Genomic DNA, 21,619 nt, shown 5'->3' on the forward strand with positions numbered 1-21,619 from the left:
GGCAGAAGCAGGAATTTGACCGTTTGTTTAGGATTTTTAAGAGTTGTGGAAAAAAAATTATGACAAACTACGTCAACTGTATCTTACATGTGCTGTATCCAGAGCACTTCACACTTTACTGCACGTGTCCTATCCATGATATTTTTTAGACAGAAATACAGGATTTTCAGTATCAAGCCAGCTAGTTTGATACCCAAATGGTTATTGCACACTTCAACTTTGGCAACTGTACTCCTTTTGGCTAGAATAGAGTTAGTTTTCTTCAAAGCAGCTGGTGCGGTGCTATGTTTTGGATTTGCGACCAAAACAGTGTTGATACCACACCCATGTTTTCGCTAATGCTGAGCAATGCTTGCACAGCATCAAGGCCTTTTCTGTTTCTCAGATTGCCCCGCCAGCGAGGAGGCTGGGGGTGCACAAGAAGTTGGGAGGGGACACAGCTGCGACAGCTGACCTAAGGGGTATCCCCATGCATATGAAGTAATGGTCAGCAATACAAGCTGGAGGAAAGGAGAAGGAGGGGGATACATTTGGAGTCAGGGCACTTGTCTTCCCAAGCAACCGTTACTTAAGATTAAGCCCTGTTTTCCTGGAAACAGCTAAACACCTGCCAGCCAGTGCCTACCAGCATTAAACCACAACAGCAACCTTTTTCTTTTAATAGTGTTCCTGAAAGTCCATACTGACCTGGTAAATCTGATGTAAATAGCATGTGATTCATGGGCCTGGCATTGCCCATAAAACTTGCACATAATCTACAGTTATCAGAAGCACAAGAGGAAAGTATTTGTCACTATTTCTGGTGAAGATGCCAACTTCTACCATATTCAGCCTGCTTGGCTACAGCAGTGCTTAAGGCGATGTCTGGGTTGAAAGGATGCCTCATGTTAAGTGCTGAGGGAGACGTCAGCTACATACACAGACTTTTCTTATGAAAATCAACATCCACAACTCTTATAAATTTATGTGAATTTAGGTACTTATCTTTAAACACCTCAATACAGAGCTGAGAGCCACATAGCTCAAATGTCACTTTTCAAATAAATATCTGACTCGTCAAAGGTATTTTGGCATTTTTTTTTACCACTTGTGAGCAACTATTGCTATCCAAGTACCAGAGCACAGAACATGTAGCAGTAGTGGTTTTTTTTATGATGCACACAAGTATCCACTACAGACAAGGAGACAAATCCACTTACAAATGAAGACAACGCTAAAACTCACAGGGTCGCTAAAAGACACCCTTTAACATCAGCAAGCTTTGAATCAGGTTCTAAACCAGAACACTGAATAAAGCAAACTGTTAACAAGAAAGCTAAAAGCACAGCACTCTTATCTGTTACCGTACATGATACCAAAAGCCCATCTCAGACGAACCAAATGTTCAGAGTACATCCCAGATGCCAAATATCAGTAAACCAAGACTAAGCAATCAAAACCAGATTCTAGAAATAAGACGGAGAAATTAATTCAATGCGCTCTTTTAAGATATAAAAAGAAGAAAAGCTCTTCTCCCACAAATTAAAGAAGGAGCCCTTAGAGCAAGATGGATATGAGATTAAAAAAACCTATATTAAAGTACCTATGAAACAAGAAGTAAACAATTAAGCCTATCTTACATCAGAAAGCAAGAGGGTAAAAAAGTGCATCATAATAACGGCACAAAGCAGCACTGGTACTTCAAGTCTTGCAGCAAAATTAACCCCAAAATAAAATTCTACCAGAACAAAGAGGTAAAACCATGATTACATGGCTTATGTCATCTCCATTTTGTCATGGAGGGGGATCTAAGATTACCGTTAGTGTTTGTCACAAGGCATTTGTTGAGTGAGAACTGGCAGTGCTGAAATTTGGCTTCCATTACCTCTACGTACATTATACAGAGACATGACGGTCCCTGGCCCAAGATGTGTAGCACACAGGTCTTCACAACTGGCAATTACAGCAGAACTTGAAGCACAGTAAGCTTACAGTTTAGAAATAGCCCATCTTCACAAAATACATGCAACTTTCCCCAAAGTCGCTTTACCTAGTACCTTAAGACAGGTGCAACCACACAAAGAATCAGGCTTTTGATTCCAACTCCTTGCTCCACTGCTACAAAAAATAAATTTAAAAGGAAGCCAGCAACAAGCAACCTTGCTACTAAACAGCTTCTTTCCCCTCCTCCAAAAAATCATCTGCTGATAAGTTAATTGCCTTACAGTGTATCTTGTCACAGGACCGTCTCATCAAGGGGTTCATATCATCACGAAATGATTTGTGTATAATCATAAAATAATCTCATCCATATTCCAGAATCAATTTCCTTTCATGACTGAAGGTAACTGCAGGCTAAGGACGACAGGCTTTGCTTGTTAACACCTTGCCTTTGCTGCCACACTCCCGCCAGAGCCCTCCCATTACTGTTGTCTCAGCACTGTGCAATGGCACTCGGCTCGCCCTGGAGCTGCCACTCCTCCCCATTAGCCACTGTTGCTGTAATCCCACAGAGAGCTGATTCATTCCACATTCCTCAGCTCTTACCACAGGTTCATCGGATAACCCAGATCTCCATTTTCCCATGGTGTTTTTCAACTGCCCATTTTAGCCTCGGTGGTTTGAAAGATAACATTGCACTCTCTCCATAATAACTAATTGGCCATGACTGAGGAGGTGTATGAAACATACAGTAAACATAGAACAAGCCATTATATTGGTTCTAAAATTAAGTTTTGATGGAAACTGCCAGGCAGACAGACAGAAAAGCACTCTCCAGGGACAGCACTCAGGTTTGGAGTTCATTTCTCACAACATCTGACACACTCGGGAGGTGAAAGCATGGCTCAGCTGAAGTCAATGAGAATTTCCACTGCAGGCTTCACTGGGGCCAGGATTTCACCCCCGGGATACTGCACGGCACATCTTTCAGTCCAGTTTAAGGTAAGTGGCTGGCATGACACAGAAAGATTCAGCTAGGGCTAAGGAAGTCCTTCTACTTGGATTAGTTGACACAGTGCTAGATATTTGCTTTCACTTTTGACATGTTGAAGGGAATGCCACTAAAATCACAGCTCAATTAAGTAATGCAGCTGTTGCTGATTCTTTCGTTACTGACTGGTCTCAGGTGTGAAAACAACTTACAGGAAACTGCATGTTACCTTACTCCTACACTGAGGATCAAACTATCATCTTTCACCTTAATGGTCCTTCGATGTAACATTACATTGGTAATACATATCAGGACTATGGTTCTTCATATCATTAAAACATTTAAACTAGAAGCAGTGGCCAATATCTGATTTTTAAAAAACAAACAAAAAAAAACCCCAACAAAAAACCCAACCAAACAAGAACAGAAAAAAAACCAACCAACGCTCAGGAGGTTTCAGATCATTTGGAAAGACTGTACTATTTGCTATACGGAGTCTCTGATCTCAAGTCCACTTCTGAATAGTTCAGAGCAGTCCTCCTCTGCTCTTTTGCAAAGGCCCAAGGCTTTTATAAAAGTATTTAACTAAAATTATATTACCATTTTTCAATTCAGCTCCAGTATTACCCTATGTGACTTCTAGTTCTAAACTCCAGACTTTAGCTAACCACTTCAAAAGGAAGAGTTCATTTATGTTTTGGATCTCAGTTAATCTGCCTGGCTGGAGCAAGATAACTGTTTTTATAATCTGAAAGGAAAAAACTCAAAACATTTGCTCTCTCTGGTTGATTCTCAAATTACCATGATAGCGTCTCTGTCCATATGACCCCCTTCAGCTCTCCAACAAATGAAAAGAAAATAGAACCAAGTAACAGGAGATTTCCCCTGAAAAAATTCCACAGAAACAAATATCCAGATATATTTCAAACTATGCAGGCTAAATTTTCAGAGACTACTCTTCTAAGTAATCATCCCCATTTAAGGGTTTATTGCTTTGATGTTAAAAAAAGTCTAAATACATATTGTACCAATGTAAAAAATATTTGAGAATGGGATAATACACGTATTCACACACTTTCAGAAATTACTAAATCATTTGAGGCTTGCTGGTCTTGGTTTAAGATTATTTCCTCTACCATTGTCCATCCTCTCTCTCCAACACACCCGTAGTATACAAATAGAATGAATGCAAGATGCCAAAGGTAAAGCATGACACATTATTCCAGCCCTGTTGAAGTCACCAACCTGTCTATCAACATTTTCAACTCACCAGAAAGCACAGCAAGTCCCCAGTTCTAATTTAGAAAAAAAGAAAAAACACTATTAAGTCTATATTTAGCAGCTACCAAACTCTGGCTCCACAGGTCCCTAAAACTCAGAGGACTATTCAAGACCCTTAACCAAACCCCTGGAGGCTGACTTCTACTCTTCAGTAACTGACATCAGCAGGAGTTGGATCAGCTCCTGGAAGAAATCAAAGCAGATGCCTGCTCCACTGGGAGCAGGAGCTATGCGAGGCCTCTCTGCTGTAACACAGTGCCCAAGGTACTTGTACTGACTATATGTGGTTGCTGCCTTCTAGGGGTGATCAAAGGATCTAAGACAGCCAGGCACGGGTATGGGTTGTTATCATTTGTTTTCTACAGTACTTTTTCAGCACTTTCATAAATACTCATGGCCTTCTCCCAATTCTATCAATGTAGTATACAAAAAAAGTCAACTGATTCATGCAGGATGAAAAAAAAAAATTCATCATAATTAGGGACTGGGTTAAAATATATCATCATTCAGTCTTCAGTCACACCCATACTACCCTTCTGCTGATGCGTTAGCCACTCGATGAAAAGCGCTGAGTATTAAAAAACTTCTTTAAAAAAAAAAAAAAATCTTTTCTCAAGTAATGCTGAATGCATCCTGAACATTTCCTCGCAGCTTAACTACAGTATCTGTAATGAGACAGGCCTGACAGCAGGTGATGTGATATGCCAGCTGGAGATCTCTCTTATGCTAAAACTTTTATAGCCTTTGTCCTTGCTTCAGCTTGGGTAGAGTTAATTTTCTTCCTAGTAGCTGGTATAATGGTGTGTTTTGGATTTAGGATGAGAACAGTGTTGGTAACACACTGACATTTTAGTTGTTGTTGAGCAGTGTTTACATTAAGTCAAGGACTTTTCAGCTTCTCATATTGCCCTGCTGGTGAAAAGGCTGGGGGTACACAGGAAGCTGGGAAAAGGGATATTCCATACCATACAACTTCATGCTGAACAATAAAACGGGGGGCAGTTGGCCGGGGGGCGGCGCCCACTGCTCAGAGACTGGCGGGGCATCAGTCAGCAGGTGGTGAGCAATTGCATTGCACATCACCTGTTTTGTATATTCTTTTATCATTATTACCATTTTTTTCCCTTCCTTTTGGGTCCTACTAAACAGTCTTTATCTCAGCCCATGAGTTTGACCTTTCTTCCTATTCTCTCCCCCATGCCACAGTGGGGGAGTGAGCAAACAGCTGTGTGGTGTTTAGCTGCCTGCCAGGTTAAACCACACCACCTTTCTGTCAAACAAAAGGGACAATCCGTAGGTGAAAATTAACTTCCAAATCACAATACCACAGATCTGAAGCTGGGTGCACCTGTAATGCACAATTATAGCAGTCTACTCAAGTAACCATTTCTCTGACAGCTTCTGCTGCAGCTTAAAGAGCAGAGAAGCAATCTGGGTCACACAAACATATTCAGATGTTGAGAGTAAATTACCTAGCTGCGTAACATCGCCACCATGCCATCTTCTCTTGAGAGAGAAAGTGTTTTACAGTAAGTAAAGCAGTGAATCCCTCCTTTAAATACATCCCTTAACCTTCTTTAAATTTATTACATTTTAATTGAAGTCATAGGACTTTGTTTATACAAGTTGAAAACCTCAGGTTGAGAGCCAGAATATCTCATTTATAAGAATTCTGAGGTCTTGGATTCCCATATTTGGATTATGTTGCTTTAATTTATTTATTTTTCCAATTAAAAAGTTCTCACTGCTCATGCATTTTTTATTCCCTAATGCTCTGTTCTAGCAGGAGAAACATAAAAGAAGCAGACAACATGTTTTTGCAGTTGGAGACTAGTTCCTAGCCTGCTCCAGTTTTATAATCTATTCTCTTATGCTCTTACCAACCCCCTCCATCAAACAGCTAAAAGAATCCACCAAAACCACAGGCTGCATTCATAGTAAAAGGCATTCCAGCACATATTTTCACTGGAAAGCATGAATTCTTACAGCAAAGTGCCTTTCCCCCTTTTACACCTGCAGACAGAGTTGAAGTAAAGGAATACTGATACTGTCTGAACAGGTACATACCTTTGTAGCAATATGGTTGATGAGAAATAAAACAATGAAAACATAAAGCAAGCACACTTCAAGCTTACCTCCGCAGATTAATTAGACACACTGAGAAAAATATGGTATTTATATTTCTTAAATAAATTGTCAATAAATACATTTTGATATAGTACCTACCAGTTCTTAAACTGTAGGCTCCGCACTATTCCCTCACTCTTAACACCACTAAATACAACATTTTTCTGTGTTGTTACCGTTGTGGGGGGCAAGCATTGCAGTGGACAGCGAGATACCACAGGCAACATTACAGACTCCACAGTTGAAACTAATTCCCAGTAAAGTGAAGACAAACACCAGCTCTTGTAGGAGCATGACAGTCTCCCGGGGCCGCAAATCTCCTGACAATGCAGGTATGAACAGCAGGATCCTTGACCTCGCCTCCCCTAAGAGGCCAAATCTGGAAGGTGCATGGCAGAATTTATTTCGTTATATATTAACCCTTTAGTGCCATAAGTTATTTAAGGACCCTCTGACAATGACACAGTTACTCTAGCTTAACCTAAGCACTCACCAGAAAGCCCCTGACAACCCCCTTTTCCCTGAAGTAGGGAAGCATAGATCCTACATGTAACCAATATTTTGAAACAGGAGATGTTCACCACTAGTGGACACAGCATTGGAGATGCAAGGAAATTAACAGCAGCGTACTTAATTTCCACGTTACTTTCAGCACAGCTTTTACTTGTGCATCAGCCATACATTCATAATTAATGTCTTTTCATTTTTCTAAGCTTTTGGAACCTTACTAGAATGTTAAAGGCATGTTAGCAAGTACACCTGCTGCTTATTATGCCCATTGTTGGAGGTGTATCTCTGGCTAGAGTGTACTGCCTACACCCAACACAAAGGCTCTCCGAGTCAGCAAGAGAAGTCCAGTGACATCCAGCTTTTCAGTCTGGACTCTAATCTATCTTCCTGTGTCAGCAGCTTCAAGCTCCAGCATCAAACTCAGCTACAATCCTTACTCCTTGTCCTTGAAGGAGCACCAAAACGAGCACGAAAGATGCATCAGGAGCTGATTTCAAAAGGACATGTACTTGGGCAAATATACCTTCTTTGAGGCGCATGCCTCCCCCACCATATTACACCTCATTAGAACAGAAGCAATTATACTGTTTTAAAGATGACTCTTAAAAGCACTAAAGGCTTTTACCAGTTCTCAAGTACTTTTCCCTAGCCTATCCAGGGCTGAAAAACAAAGTCAACTTTGAATTCAATCCAAAAGACAATCAAATACCAAATGTCAAAGCAATTTTACACATCAGAGTAATGTGGGTGATAAGGCTGGGAAGAATAAAAGTAGATTTGACTATCTGTTTACAAATTACAAGTTTCCTCTCCAATGCTTCCTGATCCACTGCAGTTTTTGGAGGCCAGAAACTAGCTTTGGGTAGTCATACAAAACATGTAACAAAATTAGGTTGCGGCTGGATATTTTTCCCAATGCAACACTTTCAATGCACTCTCAGATAAAAGTTAACTTTAACACCACTGCATTCGCAAATCACTCGGAGTAGACTTCCAAATGTATAACATATTACCACAGCCCTAAACAAAAGTAGTAATGCATTTATACAAATTCATGTGTCTCTAAGGAAGCAATGTTACAACCCTCTTAAAGAAATCCAGTAGGAAGCCATGGGATTCATTTTGTTGGTCAGGTTTTTTTTGGTTTTGATTTGTTTTTATTTTTTACAGGGTAAAGAGCAGTACGTAGCAAGTAAAGAACTTCTTTAATTAGATAGGTACACTTCAAGCTAAGTTCTTGTTCTGATGACACCAAACCTCTGCAGGAGGTGGGACAGGTGAATATATTGACTGCAGTCATATTCTCTTTCCATGCAGAAGCATGACTTCCCATTAGGCAGGCTGAACTCTGCTGAGAGCCAGTGACACCACACTAGCCTAAAATGGTGACTTTTACATGTAAAGTCTACAGCTCTTAACGCTGGATTCTGTGCATACTTTCAGCTGCAGCTTTCCTAACACTAACATGAAGAAGGCTTGGGATTTTCAGTAGTGCTCAGAAGCACCCCTCATTGGCTTGCTCTTCATTTTCACACCTTTTGACATTTACTGTAGTGTCATCGGGAAATGCTAGTGCAAAGATGAAGAAGATGTTGACTTCTCTTCTGAGTGCAAAAATGCAGGGGGTTAAGATAAAATACAGAAAACTATAATACCAACATTTGCAAAATTCTCTAATTAACTGAACAGATACACTACAGCTGAGTCAGGAACTTGAAGACTCCCCACCTTCTCCCCCTTGCTTTTTTTCCCCCCATTTAAACTTCTACTATGATCTGCCCTCAAGTTATGCTTTCAAAACTACTCCCATTACTTTTCCACAGGACTAGTCATGAACTACCACAAATACACAGCCAAACAGAGACATTTAGGTACGGATTTATGCTGGGAGCAGCCCTGAGACGTACCACCTTAAGGGAAACCCTTAGACAGATCAGCCCTGTTTAGGCGTACCTGTCAGAGATGGTTATACACATTTCACACCTCATAAGACAGCACAGCTCATTCTGTAGTTGTATTTATCTATTGCTGCCTATTGCTGTAAAGAAAATCAGGTCACAACCGTGACTCTGTGCAGCAATCTTGTCCCTGGATAGACTGCTGCAGTAGGCAGGCTTTTTGTGTCGTCTTCCTTTCACGTTGTATGCAAGAAGGCAGCCAGCAAAACAGTCTGCTAAAAAGGGTCTTCCTAAACCATGTTTGCTGTTCATTTGAAAAAAGAAAAAAAAAAAAAAAAAAAAAACCACAAAACAAAACAAACACAGGAGATAATGAAGAACCTGTCCCAAAACCCAGTATGTCAATAAACAAATGAAAAAGTATACTGTTGTAAGCAAAGAAATAATATAACAGAAACAAATAAAGGTAAGATAAATAAATCAAATGACTGAAATGAAGATGACCTTTACAAATTGTAGATTACATGCCTCAAAGAAATTAAAATTCCTCTAAGCATTTAATTGCTTCTAGGGTCCAAATAAAAGGAGTCAATAAGCAACCTTCCTTCAGATTAGATTTTTACTGTCAGTAGTTAATGCAGTTGCAGAAAATGGTTGCAACCTTCTTCTCAAACAGTACCTCATAATTACTTTGGCCAAAATTTGAACTTTTTCAAATGTTCCAGTAACCTATAATACTCACATAACTTTATTCTGCCCACCTGAACAAAATGAAGACTTCGGGGAAAAAAAGTTTCTGCTACCATCACCCTACCCATTTAAGTGCCACAATTCCAAGATGCATATGCTGATCCTCTCACTGAAGGCAAAAGATATTTTCATAGTCATTCCGGGGCGAGAAGACAGGAAAGTAATGGTTCATTTTTCTCATTCCTAAAGGCTATTTTGAAGGTCCCAATTACAAGTTTTCTGTGTTTCCTCATCAACCACTAAGTTAGCAAAAGCTGAAGTCTTCAATACATTGTGAGATCAAGTCCAAGGGAAGAGAGATTCTAGGTTTGCTGCTTTTTATTCCTTGAAATCCTCACAATCTGCCATCTTCTACAATTTTTAGACAATAAAAATTGTGATGACAGACAGAATACCCTTCAGAAAACAAAAAGCACCAGTTCTAGACATGCAAAAAGAAGCTCTCAGGTTTCTCAGAAGTTTCCAAGAGGGACAGCAGGCGGAAAAAAAAAAAAAAAATAATAAAAATCAGTAAAAAGTGCATTGCTTGATTATGTAAAATAAAATTAAAACGTCTCTGACACGTCTATCTATTTGTCAAGTTTTCAGGTAAGCCGAGTGAAGCAATTCACAACAGAACAGACTGCACACCAATCTAACACACTTAAATGCAGTCACAGTCAAACATAACATCAGCTAGTGCCTAAACTAGAGATGCATTTAATACTCCCCAGTCAGCAATCAACCTTTTCCACATTTGTTCATAATCACAACGAGTTGTTTCATTTTAATGCTTTGTTTTCCTTTTCTTATCCCATGGCAGTTTACCAAGCTTTTTAAATTAGATTTTTTTTTTTTTTTTAATAATTCCTTTTCCAATTTTACTCCTGGGTGTCAGTAGAGAGCATTTTTTAAAGAAATATAAATTAGCGAACATATTTTCTTACCTGTTGCAGTCCACATGCAGCAGAAGGTGGGATGCACTAAGTGACACAGCAATCTTATGCCACTGTCCGTCTGCCAGATGGTACGGGAACACCTCTGTTCTTGACTTCCCATTAAACCTGTAGTGATATCTAATTTCATCCCGTAGGCCACTGCTCTCCAGTTCAAAATAGCTGTATTTAAAAGATGAAGAAGAATCAGTTCCATTTTTTGGTTTATTCATTGCTTCTGACACTTTCTTCTTAATTCATAGACTCCTCTAAACAACCAGCTACTCAGCACGGATTAGCTACTGGCTTATTTTTGAAAAAAGGTAGAGAGACAAGACTATACATTCAGTGCATTAATAAAATAGCAACAACATTTACATGAAAACAGCTCTTGTTCAAAACAGCATTTGATAGTCCTAAAAATTGAAGTCCTCTTTTTACCCATAGAACAGGTTCAACTACAAGAAAATGATCCTTATTCTTTTCACCAAAATGTTCTGTATGAACACACGATTTGAAGGAGATGCAACAATAAAGACGGTACATATCATTACCAATGAACAAACAAAAAGCCACTAAGGTAAGAAAGTGCCAGGCGACCATTAAATTTGTATTTACTATTTGCAAATGCACTTTTTAAAAAACTGATTACTTTTAGGAGTCTCCTACATGCAATTTTGCTTAACTCCTTTTCTGACTTTTATTTTTACAGCTGTAATTGTTCAGCTTTACAAGGGAACAAAACCTCCTGGCTGGATTAGGCATCTCAAACACCTGGCATATACAACCAAAACCTTCAGACAGGTGTCACCAGAGAAGAGTCACAGGAGAGTTAACAAAGTGTGACTATTAACTGCCTTCATGCTGGTGGGGGGGAGACAGTTCTTCTAGGGTGAATTTAGTCCTCACAGGTGGTAGCACATTAACAGTATAAATAGCGAAGCCTCCTCTTGGACCTCAGATCACACAGAGTATTTACAGCATATCAAATCAAGGCTCTCTTTTTCCTTCTAAAATGAGGCCCTGGACATAGGAAGGAGGAGATGCAGACCTCTTTTTATCATAGAAATACCTCTACAGCTAAGTACAGATGTTAGGTTGTCCAACTAGTCCCTACTCCTATCTACCTCCACAGTGTCATGTTTTTTTCCTACTGGACAACACCCATTTAACATGCCAGTTGAAAGATGGGTGCTAGTTTGGGGTAAAAAAATATATATATATATATATATGTATATAAAAAAATGAAACTCACTTCCAAAAAGTAAATGCAACACAAAATAATAAATATCCAGGTGCAAATTTTCTTTTTTGCACAAACCTTTTACACTGCTTGGCTGTACTCCGATCTTAGCAGCCGGTGTGCACAAGTGTTACATGAGGAGTGTGCACTTCATCAACAACAGCTCTTACCAGTGAAGTGGAGGTTTTCTAGAACGTAACTGAAAAACAGAGTTCTTTGGGAGGAACGAACTTAGGAGATGAAACTAGCTGGGAACATGGGCAAAAGATCGCAGCAGACTGGGAAAGGGAACAGCAAGACAACAAACCTTGACCAAAAGAGAAACTCAAACCCTCCTCCATCCTGCCAATGTCTTGCCATTACATTTTTCATGCAATGTATGAGCATTATCAGGTCATCACCTGAATCAAAGACTCAAGTGGCAAAGTTAAAAACACAAGCAGACAAAGGCAAAACCAAAACTGAATGAAAACACGGCAGGCATAGGTACAAATAAAATACATGCAGTACAGAGTGGAAAAAATAAGAAAGATTGGTGTTGTGAAAGAACTGGCCTGTTTCATGCACATAAAGGCACAAGGAGGGCAAAGAAACAGAAGAGCATAATGTTGATTAACTACTATCACCACTCATTAAAATACCTAAACCACATTCGTAAGAACTCTGGAGAGGATTTTTTTATTGTTTTATTTTGATGCTTAGCAAGAGCACAGTCAATACACAGAAGTACTGCTGCTGGTGTTTCCAAGCCAGGAAAGCACTAGGACAAGTACTGTCAGTGAAGTCATACTACAAAGTTAAACGTTTCATAATTGCCATCTGCTGTCAAAGCACAAAAAGAAGTCATTAAAGAGACTTTCTTTCTCTCTTGTTCACATGAACAGCAGTGAGGCAGAAAACTTAAAAAAAAAAAAAGTGGGAGAGCTATGTAACATTCTAGTATTTCCCTCACACACAAAGTATTTGTATAAATATATACATATATTTTTTTACATGGTTGATCACAGAAGCGTAAGAGCCTGAGAGCAAGACAAGCTCTGTTGAAGGAAGCACATCGCTTCCTGCAGTCATTCTTCATAATCTCTTATAGCCACAGAGCGAATTGCTTACTACACCATGTTTTGCTGGTTAATAAAAAGGCAACAGTCCAGCCCTGGAAAGGTCACTCAGATACTGTACTTAATCACATCTATGCTCTATTACTTGAACAGCATAGGGAATTGCAAAACAATGTAGTTTCTCATCTGACAAGCTTTAGTGTCAAGAGTTACTTCAGGACTAAGAACAGCTTGTTGCTTAGGCAGTGAGTTTGTTGTCCATCTCCCAATTAATTTATATAATACAGAAAATGACTAGTTAAAATTTAATCTATTAGCCAATGCTAACATTTTTATATATGTACACCTAATACACTGCTAAGTGCCACAGGACTGTATAAAACACCATGTTTTACCTCTTCAATGACACAAAAGGAGGATGACAGCAGACAAATTCTGCACCTATTTTTCACCACCCTTCAACAAGCGCAAATCAGAAGCAGTTACGCTCAGACAAACATCAGTAAACATCAGTGAACAAAAACCCCAACAGTGGAAACCGGTTGGATTAGCCCAACATTATCTATATCAAGTATTTTAAAAATGCAAAGCAATGTAAACCAACACTCTTGCATTGTTTGGTGGGTTTTTGGGTTGTTTTTTTGTTTGTTTGTTTGTTTTTGTTTTTTGAAGATGCACAAATTCATACTGAGATCTTGACTACACACACACTTTACCATATTCACAGTTTATAAGATGTAGTTGTCTTTTCTCTACCAGAATATAATTCATGTGCAAATAGCTTTCTCAATAGTAAACATCATCTTTTCTTTCCTCTTCCCACCAGACCCTGGAGGAAAGCCTATTCAAAAGCAATGACATAAAGGCCATTCACTCCTGGAAATAAACACACGTGCTCTGCGTTCGAGTTCTAATCTACAAATTGTGGAATGGAAGACAAATGAGTGGAAAAACATAAGCTTAGGCAAGAAATCATCAACCTGTAAGAAAATAATTAGTAAAGCCAGAGAAAACAAATGGATTTTTTTTATATATCTGTCTCATGTTTGACTTGAAATGCCATTACACAGGTTTTTATCCACTATAAACCAACAGGAAAAAACTAACAGAAGCTACCCTACAAGAGGCAAGAAAATGAACTAATCTCTAACAGGTGCTTTGTAGGTAATTCCCAGGATTTTGTGAGGAAGAAGAAAACATAGAAATGGAACGAGCCAGGGTTCCCAAAAGGACTGCAGTATCTGGGACCGCCAGAATAAGTGCATCATCGGTAGGCAAGCGCGAACTTCCAATGTCACCATGAGATCCCTATCAAAAGCCCAAGGGAGATTTCTGAGTTTTACAACCAGTGCTGCTTCTGCATAACATCTGCATGAAGCCTGTGAGTCAACTTGCCACTATAGTTAGCCCCCTGCTACCCTCCTCAAGACCTGTTCCAATAAAGACAGATGTGAGACTGTAATCTACTTGTCAACTTGTTAGCACCGAGTGATGGTTTCTTGTTTTATTTTGTTATTTCTCGACACGGGGTTTTTTTATATATTTTTTAAACAGGCATGATGAAAAGTAACATGCATTTTGACAGATTAAATTCTTAGAACACATGTATTAAAAAAGCTCGCTCTTCATGGAACAGCAATACAATATGACCTTGGCTGAAATTTTCCCACTACTAGAATTTCCATATTTGCTAGGCACGTACGCTGCTGCTGGCTTCTTTTATACAATTGTAGAATTCAAATACTCTGTATAGGTCTGCCTGCAGTCTCTCATTCAAATCCCAATGTGTAAGAGAAAAACATGTTGCTAAATTCAGATTAATTTTACGCACGTCAATAAAGTTGGGATATTTTAAGATCATGCAATGTGCTTTACAGAAGGACAATATTATTCCACAATCAACTCAAGATGCTTTACAATTCTTTCTGACAACTTTTGTAACCCCTGTGTACCTCACACATGAGTATTGTTACGAGACAGTAAAGCCTCAGTAATGGTTAATGCTTCCCCCCACTCTTCTTTTAGTCACAACCATAGCACATTTGACAGCTCATTTCACTTCCAGATCAGGAGAAAAAGGTGTCTAAAAACATACTGTAAGTTGAAAACAGCTGCTGTGGATGTAATGACCAAAAAAATTGGAGAAGTCATTAAGTAAGAGTATGTAAGACACCTGAAGCAGAAAAAGCAAAGTATTTCTATAAGGTGAGTTGGCTTAATCTGCCATTTGCCTTAAAGAAACAGATTCATCTATTCATCATATCTACCACAGCAGTGATCTTAACCTGTGACAAACACCACCACGTTCCAGTCAAAGATTTGACTGCTGTCGGGTTGTGGAAGTGGTGAAAGGAGGGAGGGCTCACAGACTGCAAAGAAGATACAACACCAAGAAGAGCTCTGGGATATAATTCCTTCTGAATATCCTTAGTGCATACAGCACTTCCTGTTCTTATCTTTATGATGCTAACACCTATCACGAGACACTAAAATATCCCACAGTGAAGACAGGGCACCATCTGGTAAGCACAATATTGATTAAATGCTCTGATAAGAGCTCTGAGAACTAAAGCAAAACTATGTTTTGCATTCACTTCTGGAAACCTTCTCCTTCATCACTTTCAAACATAAATGAAGCAGAGTTACCATTCTGACTTTACAACTTCCATCATCCCTGATCAAGTGCCAAATGAAGCCCCACAGCCTCTTTCAAGGAGCAGCACCAGCATTTACAGCAGATGCTCTTAGAGCTACTGAACAGATGTCCCAGGGCACGGCAGCAGGCACAGATGGCATCCCTGCGAATATGTACAAACTTGGGGTTGCCATCTAGTCAAAACACTTGTGCATCTGCTTAACGTTGTGTGGGAGAAGGTCACAAAACCACAGGAGTTCAAGGACGGAAGCACCGTTCACCTCGCACATGCTGCAGCAACACTACAATGTCAGGTCTCTCAACTGCTGGAAAAAAAATCACTTGCCACAATGACAATCAGGCTGGCATTGAACAGAAGCTTCTGGAAAGTTCTGTTAGTCTGGTCAAGGCACAATTTCTTATATTTTTTTACAGCAAAGCAAATTCAAGGAAAGTTCAGAGACCAGCCCATTTGATGTCATCAGCTAGAAGTTCAGGAGCCTTCTGCACAAATTTGCCTATTTGGACATGTTTGTGCACACAGCTTTTTCATTTCACAACAGCATCGTGCCAAGCAGAATATCAGAACATTTAGTGGTGTTTACTGATAAAAATGGCTTCAGGCAAGACTGTGCTTTAGCATCTTTGCAGAAACACTTCTTGATGTATTCAGAGACAAAGAGCCAACAAATCTGCATCCATTATCACACAGATTTCAGGATTTTCAATCTACAGGGATTCTGTGATGAAGCACAGATCATTACACTTTTGGCCTTTCACTGTTCCTTAGCACTGATTGAGTCTGTGTGCAGAGTGGCACGCACAGCACATTGTTATTTTGGTTGTGCTGCCAAGTGGCTCAAGCCTGGACAGTGACATAAAAGAAACTGAGATCTTGTTCTAACGCTCCCCGGTGGAAAGCAAGCCAGGCCAACAGCATGCACTGGCTACACTATGCTGCAGATAAGCTGGCAGGCGTATGCCCAAGCCCATCACCACTGTCAATGAGGCCATACAGAGCAAAAGCAGTGCCTCCGAAACAAGAGGCATCTGACTTTAAACAAAAGTAAACACTCACCTTGCAATTGTCACCACAGTTCCATGTGGATGCAAAACCAGAGCAAGTTACAGCTGTCAAGACAAGTATTTCAGTTGCTTCCACAGGCACTGTTCTTGTACCCTAGTTACTATAAAATGACAGGGTAAGATCCCACGTTCTGAAGCATTATGCATTGTCAGACAATGGATTTTGAAGAAATGCTCTCACGTGCTTAAGTGTACAGATCTAGTCCTCCACTACATATGCATACTTACAAACCATATAAAGGTACTTTTTACAGCTAGTTTAAATACAGACAGATCGAGAGGCTGCACAGCAAAACCATACACTGCAAATCTTCACTTACGTGGCATTAAAGACTTACTACTGTGGCAGAGATTACGTACTGATAACATCAAAGCTTATGAGCAAAATCAGACTGACATCAGGTAGCACAAAAGGTGTCATGAATAGATGAAGGATCATCTGTGGCAATGAAGGTATCTTGCTGAAAAATCAGATTAACTTCCTACAGAAGAAAATGCAAAAGCTGAATTCCGTATGTTGCACAGACAAAGACTCTACCATCACCTACTGCATTCCAGAAATATTCCTCCTATACAAGCAAATCCAAAATAAGCCGAAACTTAATACTAAATTCTTTCACATGTCTCAAAAACCTGAAAGTTCCAACTTGACTGTGCTGTTGGCTACCTTAACAGTATTCTTCCAAACATTCGTATCCTTTCATTTCAAACAAAAGGAACTAAAATCCCATCAGTTAAACAACTTTATTTTTCCATTCAGATCACTCCGAGGACAATGGGAATCATGTCATATCAGCCTAGCTTGAAACTTTTAGCAAGAAAAAACCCCACACTGACATTTTCTGTAATAAACATTTTGTCTTTTGTTCTACAAATCTTCTACATGGCAGCTGGGCATGCAAGCTGCAAGGTATTAAACATTTATGGTGCTCAAAATATGCATTTGTGTACCTGCAACTAGGCAAAGGTCATCCAAATACAAAATTACCTTCTTCTTTGATCATATAAAGAAAAAAAGTAACCCCAACATCTGCCTGCCAGCTTGAGTCAGAACTGGTACAAAGCAGCTACTCATTTTCATGCCATGTGTTATAAGGATTGACTTTAAGCTTCCCCCCCCACCACCATTTCATAGGTCTAAAAATCTATCTAGGGCTGCTACCTGCCTACTATCTGAAAAAGACCTGGTCTCTCCCCTATTCATAGTAAACCAAGCAGGTAATACCACACTGCACTTAAAAATAGTACTGCATCTTAGCAGGCTTCAGAGCTAGTATAGTCAGCAGGACAGAAAAGAGTCTATCATCTGAAATAAGGTAGCTAAGGCTGCTACATCTAAATCAACAACAACAACATAAAACACAACACATATGTATGTGTATGTCCTCATACACATATAGACATAAACACCGACAAGAACCAAGACATCTCTACTAAAGGTAGGTATCTGCAAGAAGTAGCCAGCTAACAGGAGAAACTTGATGTTATTGCCTCACAAAAAGCAGAGGCTGATCTCGCAGTAAGGGATATAGTCTAGTGTAACCACTCCAGAAAGAGATGGCCTCACTCTTCTGCCTGCTTATTCCTACACCATCCTTTGCATCAGATTTAGCCATTCAGTTGCAGTAAGGCATGTCAACCCAATGAACGCCTGACAGAAAAGTAACCTGACAAAAGAACTGTTTCTTTACATATCACCACTCCAAAACCAAGTCACCTTGTACTCACACTACCACTGTAACTAGGCAAGGAATGCAGTCCCCAGTTATGCTCTGAAGTAGCCCTTGGAGGGCTCATCATCCAGAATCCTTGACTAAGCCTTAGTTTCCCCAGTGCACCAATGGACCATCTGCAGTCCACAAAGCACTTGTATCTGAGGACCTTCTGAATGGAGGCTGTCAATTTTTTAAGGCTAACCTGGGACTCTGAGCTGGCTGGGATCTCTGAGTTCAGGGATCCTTGTGGGTACCCAGAAGCCTAGAGCTGCCAGTGTGACCAGAGAGCCCCCAGCAGAGCCGTAATCAAAGAAGAGCATATCCCCCATCCCTCCCTCCCTCATGCTCATCACTGCGGCAAGAACTCAGCTCAGGGGATCCCCAAATCCACAATCTCTAAATACCAGATTTTAATACAACAAAAGAGGATAACGTAGCCTTTTAAACTAATGAGGTCTGCCACCTGAGTCAAAGTACAATATTTGAAAACAAATTACCCTAACTGCTGTGTCCTTACCAGGAAGGTTCTTCCCTCTGACCTTCCTCTCAGATTCAGCAGCTTTTCAGTTATTTCTTATGTTATGATAAATTCCACAGATCTCTGCTAGTTTCTCAGCAAAAAGTAATTGCCTTTCCACTCTCTCAAGGTCCAGCCACATTTCTGCTCCCTGCTAATTTCTGGACCCCCTCAGCCTCCACCTGCCCTGCAAGCCTTCTCCTTCCCTCCCCACTGCCACCTGCAGCTTCCCACAGCCAGCAGTCATTAGGGCAGGCACTGCAACCCTCCCCCCCTTTCAGAAGGTAGTACTTAGGGCAAGGAAAGCACACAGGCATCGTTACTAAACTGGGGGGGGGGGACACAACACACACACCACCAAACACACCACCCAGCCTCCTGTCCAGCCAGGCAAATGACCATCTGTGAATAACATGTTGCCAACACCTAACCGTCTTAGGTTCTTAACTGAGTGGCCCAAATTCAGCAAACAGTTTTCAGGAAGTTGCCTTCAGTGTAAGTTTGAGACATTTCCATGCTTTGCCTATGTCAGAGGGTCATAAAACAAGCAAACAGAAGAACTCAGCATGTTGGAGAAGACTCCTTGGGGACACACACATCCTGCTCCTGGCTGACCACAACATTTCTGCACTGTCCAAATCCAGTTTTAAAGAGTTTCAAATTGTCAGCTATTCTGCTCCAATTGCCAACAAGGTCCAATCAATGTGTTTCAACAGCTGGTTATCAGCAGCATGTTAATTCTTCACAGAGACAACAATTGTCATCCTAGTGTACATAAAACACCTGCTCTCAGCAGGGAGCCACAAGATGGAAGGTAGCTCCTCAAGCAGTAACTCCTCTTTCATAAGGAAAATTTCTTAAACCACTGGAAGATGTATAGAATATAACAATTCTGACTCACTTTCCTCTTTGGCATACTTTAAGCCCAAGCACAGAAGCAGGTGGGCCCAATTCTATTTGCATTTGCATCTCTAAAGACCTTTTGGGAAGGAAAAAAAGAAGAAAAGAAAAATGTTCTGGAAGAAACAAAGCTCATATACTTCTTCCACTATGGGGGAAAGAAAAAAAAAAAAAAGGTGTGTAGATGCCTCATATTTCACATCACCTCAGTCAGAGGGATAGAAGTAAGGCTGGATCTTTATATTCTCTGTACAGCTTTCCAATTTAGCAATTCTACATATAAATATTAATGAAGATGTGACCTTTACCCTAAAAGAAAAAGGTTAATGGATATATTTGCAGAGTTTTTCCTTCCCTTTTTGAATACTGGGCATCTTGGAATCCAATATCTGTATGCATATCTTGCCAATAATAATCTAAAACGTAGCATGGAGTAAATCCAATCTTTCAGGTTTACAACTAGGGTCAGAAGTCACTTGCATAGGTTTCTTTTCATTAATTAGGTTTCAGTGTTTAATTTAACTAGCTTGTTACCCTTCTGTGTTTTTAATCAAATGTATTACAGCCTGGTAGCCTTCCAACTGCTATTTGTGAATGTGCAGCTTTCTATCTACTCCGCAACAGTCTCAGAAGCTGTTCATGGTCTAACTGGGGGGGAAGTATTCAACAACGTACTAGAGAGCCCCATGCCTGGTTCCCCTCCCCACCCAAAACTGACTTGCTAGGAATAAAAATCTTTCAGAAACTATGAGCTTAAAACATTTATCAGAATCCCCCTGAACATTTATACCAATACAGCTTGCTGTTACATAGTGAAGGGCCAAATTCTCCACTCAATAAATCATTTCACCACAGCAGTACCATTAGCTTGCAAGTTTCTAAATACCTGGGGTGGCAGAAATTTTCTGAAGTTCAGGTCCTAGATATAGGTTATAAGCGTAAAAACCAAGAAAAAAAAAACCCTCATAAAATTTAGAAAAATATTAAGGTTTTAGTGCTCCCTGTAAGAAAAATCTTAGGAACATTAATCTTATGACTCACTCCCTAGTTCTATAATGGTGAATCATTACATTCACCCCATTTTGAAACCCTCTTCAGAAAGAAGGACAACACATGGATAGAAAGTTAGTACTAATAAACACGAAGCAAACAGAGAAGACAGACACGGGACACACACAAAATAGTAGGGAGGTATAAGGATGGCAGCATTTTACAAAACAGTTACTTTTTCACCCTGCCTCTTTAGTAACCAATAAGAGTAACGAATTAACAATGACTTCTTTGGGAAGGCAAGGCGGGGGCCAACACCACACAAGACAGAGACCTTGAAAAATGCACATAATGAGACCTTGAGGATAAAATCAATAAGGGTATTAGCCTATTTCTTATGTGTAATTCATGGGTGATGGCTCCTCTCCTTACTAGTTTAGTTTTGCATATTCTGTATTACAATGCCAAACCTCTCTGCATTGCACAAAAATAAACCAATGGTTAAGAAGAAAATCTTTCTTTGGAGGGCAGCTTGTTACAAAGCAAGTAAATACCCAACAGATTACTTTCAAAAAGTCAAAGGGAATTTTGCCTGATGAAAGATGAGAAAACCTGACCCAGAGTTATTACCTTCCGCATCATGACCAGATGACAGCTTGGTGGCCAGCTGCCACTTTCTGTGTAACATACTGTAAAGATTGTTTTTCCTCTTATTTCCTTTCAGGTAAGTAGCAGAATCCCCAGTGATGTGTAGTTGCACTACTCATCTGATTTGAGGAGCTTCAGCTTTGTCCATTAGCAGAAAAATCATTCTGGACTCAATACTTCCTGATACCTTAGGCCTACCATGCTTAGACATGAGTAGTGCTTCAATGGTGACTACTTCCAAGAAAGCCCCTAGCAATTAAAAGGTCATTATTGAAAGTTTGAGCAGTAAACGACCTGAAAATGTTATAAGCTAGTCAGTGGGGTGACCACTCACCAAAAGAATGCTTGCCAATCTTTTTCAGGTCCCTTACCCATTCTTTCCAAGCACGAAAAACCTTAGAATGCATTGAAAGCACACAAAGGCTTTCCTTTCCCA

General features: G+C 39.9%; 1 protein-coding gene across 1 annotated transcript in view; it reads right to left on the bottom strand.

Moving 5' to 3' along the window:
* Window positions 1–21,619, bottom strand: part of NELL1 (NEL-like 1 (chicken)) — a gene marked incomplete at its 3' end in the record, with an annotated part of 145,962 nt that overhangs the window by 97,524 nt on the left and 26,819 nt on the right. Inside the window, exon 4 of the mRNA XM_010288482.1 lies at window positions 10,404–10,574. Coding sequence (XP_010286784.1) covers window positions 10,404–10,574 — 171 coding nt within the window. The remainder of the gene's footprint in view (window positions 1–10,403; window positions 10,575–21,619) is intronic.

The sequence above is a fragment of the Phaethon lepturus genome, unplaced genomic scaffold (assembly GCF_000687285.1).
Source record: "Phaethon lepturus isolate BGI_N335 unplaced genomic scaffold, ASM68728v1 scaffold3516, whole genome shotgun sequence".
Taxonomy (NCBI): domain Eukaryota; kingdom Metazoa; phylum Chordata; class Aves; order Phaethontiformes; family Phaethontidae; genus Phaethon; species Phaethon lepturus.